Here is a 1343-nt window from a genome sequence, read left to right as displayed (position 1 = left end):
TCCAACTTAGAGATGGGGAAAAAGAAACTCATTGACACATCAAGTAACTTGACAGGATGATTCACCTGGGATGAGGCAGAGTCAGAATTCATAGCCCCCAATGTCAGGCTCTGAATCCTGGGACACTGTCCCAAGTCTTGCAGCCTCTCCTGTCAAACACTCTACTGGGGCATGAAGTAGTGACATCTTGTATAGTAGGAAAGGCCCTTAAAACTGTAAGACTCATGGATTCCCCAGTACTTGGAATTTCAAACACATATATGTCAAAGATTTAAAAAATCATTTCTGAATATTATTGCATAAAATATGAGGCATAAAACCCTGAGGTCATCATTGAAATATGACCAAATTCTTATAAAGTTTGAATTAACTTAGAAACAGTAGGATGAAGAACTAATAGATAGTGTTTACTCTGTGCCAAGAATTATTCTAGGAGATTTAGAAAAAACACGTCCTCTAATTCACTGCAGCCATTTACAGGGGTAGGTATTGTTATAATACCCAATGAACAGATGAGGAAACTGAGGCACAGAGAAGATAGATCACATGGATGGAGCCCAGGAGACTGGCCCAGGATCCCTGTTCTGCAAGTGGCACTGTTACCTCCCCAATGTCTTACATGCCGTCTTTCTTCCTCTTTACAGAAAGAGCCTGTGCCCCAGGAAGCAGGACTTCCCTCTCCCCAGGGTACTCCCTGCTCTTCAAGCTGTTACTTATGGATGCCACCGTTACTATTGGGAGCAGTCTCCTCTTTAAGCTCCTCAGAGCAGGTACTCTGTACTGTTGCCACATTTCCCCCGGGGTTCCCTGAAGAAAGGTTTGCCTGTTGGGCCTCAAAGAAGCTTAAACGGAATGGCAGTTCATTAGCTCCAGGCATTTAGACCAACAGACTAGATGTTATTTGTCTGCAGGATCTTTTATGGTACAGAGAGCATTCTCGTACACATGATTGATCATCTTCCTAAGAAAAGCAAGTGGTTCTGTGCCTGTGTCAGAGGTCAGTAATCAGGATTTTAACTGTGGTCCCACCTCACATCGGATTGGTAACAGGGAAAAGTTACTAAATACGTTGAGCCTCTGTTTTCCATCCTTGACACAATGAAGTGAAAATACCCATTTTTGTTTTCCTAGAACTAAGGAAAGGATGAAATTAATTTTGAAGAAGAGACTGTTCAGTGTCTCAGAGAGAAGACAGGTGCTGATTCATCAGTTTCGTGATGTTGAATCTGTAGAACTTACTGTATCTGTTGAGTTGCTTGGCCAGAGAGTAGGCGGTAGCCCGACATATAAGAAATTTCTCCTTGAGATCTTCAAACTGCTGTTGGCTCTCTTCCAGCTGGGAG

The 1343-nt window shown here is 42.8% G+C and overlaps 1 protein-coding gene across 1 annotated transcript in view; it reads right to left on the bottom strand.

Annotated features, from left to right (window-relative positions):
- The window catches only part of LOC108298973 (neuroblastoma breakpoint family member 4-like), a gene marked incomplete at its 3' end in the record, with an annotated part of 16078 nt that extends 14792 nt beyond the window's left edge, over positions 1-1286 (bottom strand). Inside the window, exons 1-2 of the mRNA XM_037735927.1 lie at positions 1240-1286; positions 714-842 (exon numbers count right to left, since the gene is read on the bottom strand). Of these exons, the coding sequence (XP_037591855.1) occupies positions 714-842; positions 1240-1286 (176 nt within the window). The remainder of the gene's footprint in view (positions 1-713; positions 843-1239) is intronic.
- Positions 1287-1343: the final 57 nt, after the last annotated feature.

This window comes from Cebus imitator, unplaced genomic scaffold, assembly GCF_001604975.1.
Source record: "Cebus imitator isolate Cc_AM_T3 unplaced genomic scaffold, Cebus_imitator-1.0 Scaffold1307, whole genome shotgun sequence".
In the NCBI taxonomy this organism is placed as follows: Eukaryota; Metazoa; Chordata; class Mammalia; order Primates; family Cebidae; genus Cebus; species Cebus imitator.
Note: the sequence above shows the minus strand (reverse complement) of the source record. Positions and strands in the feature narration are given on the sequence as shown.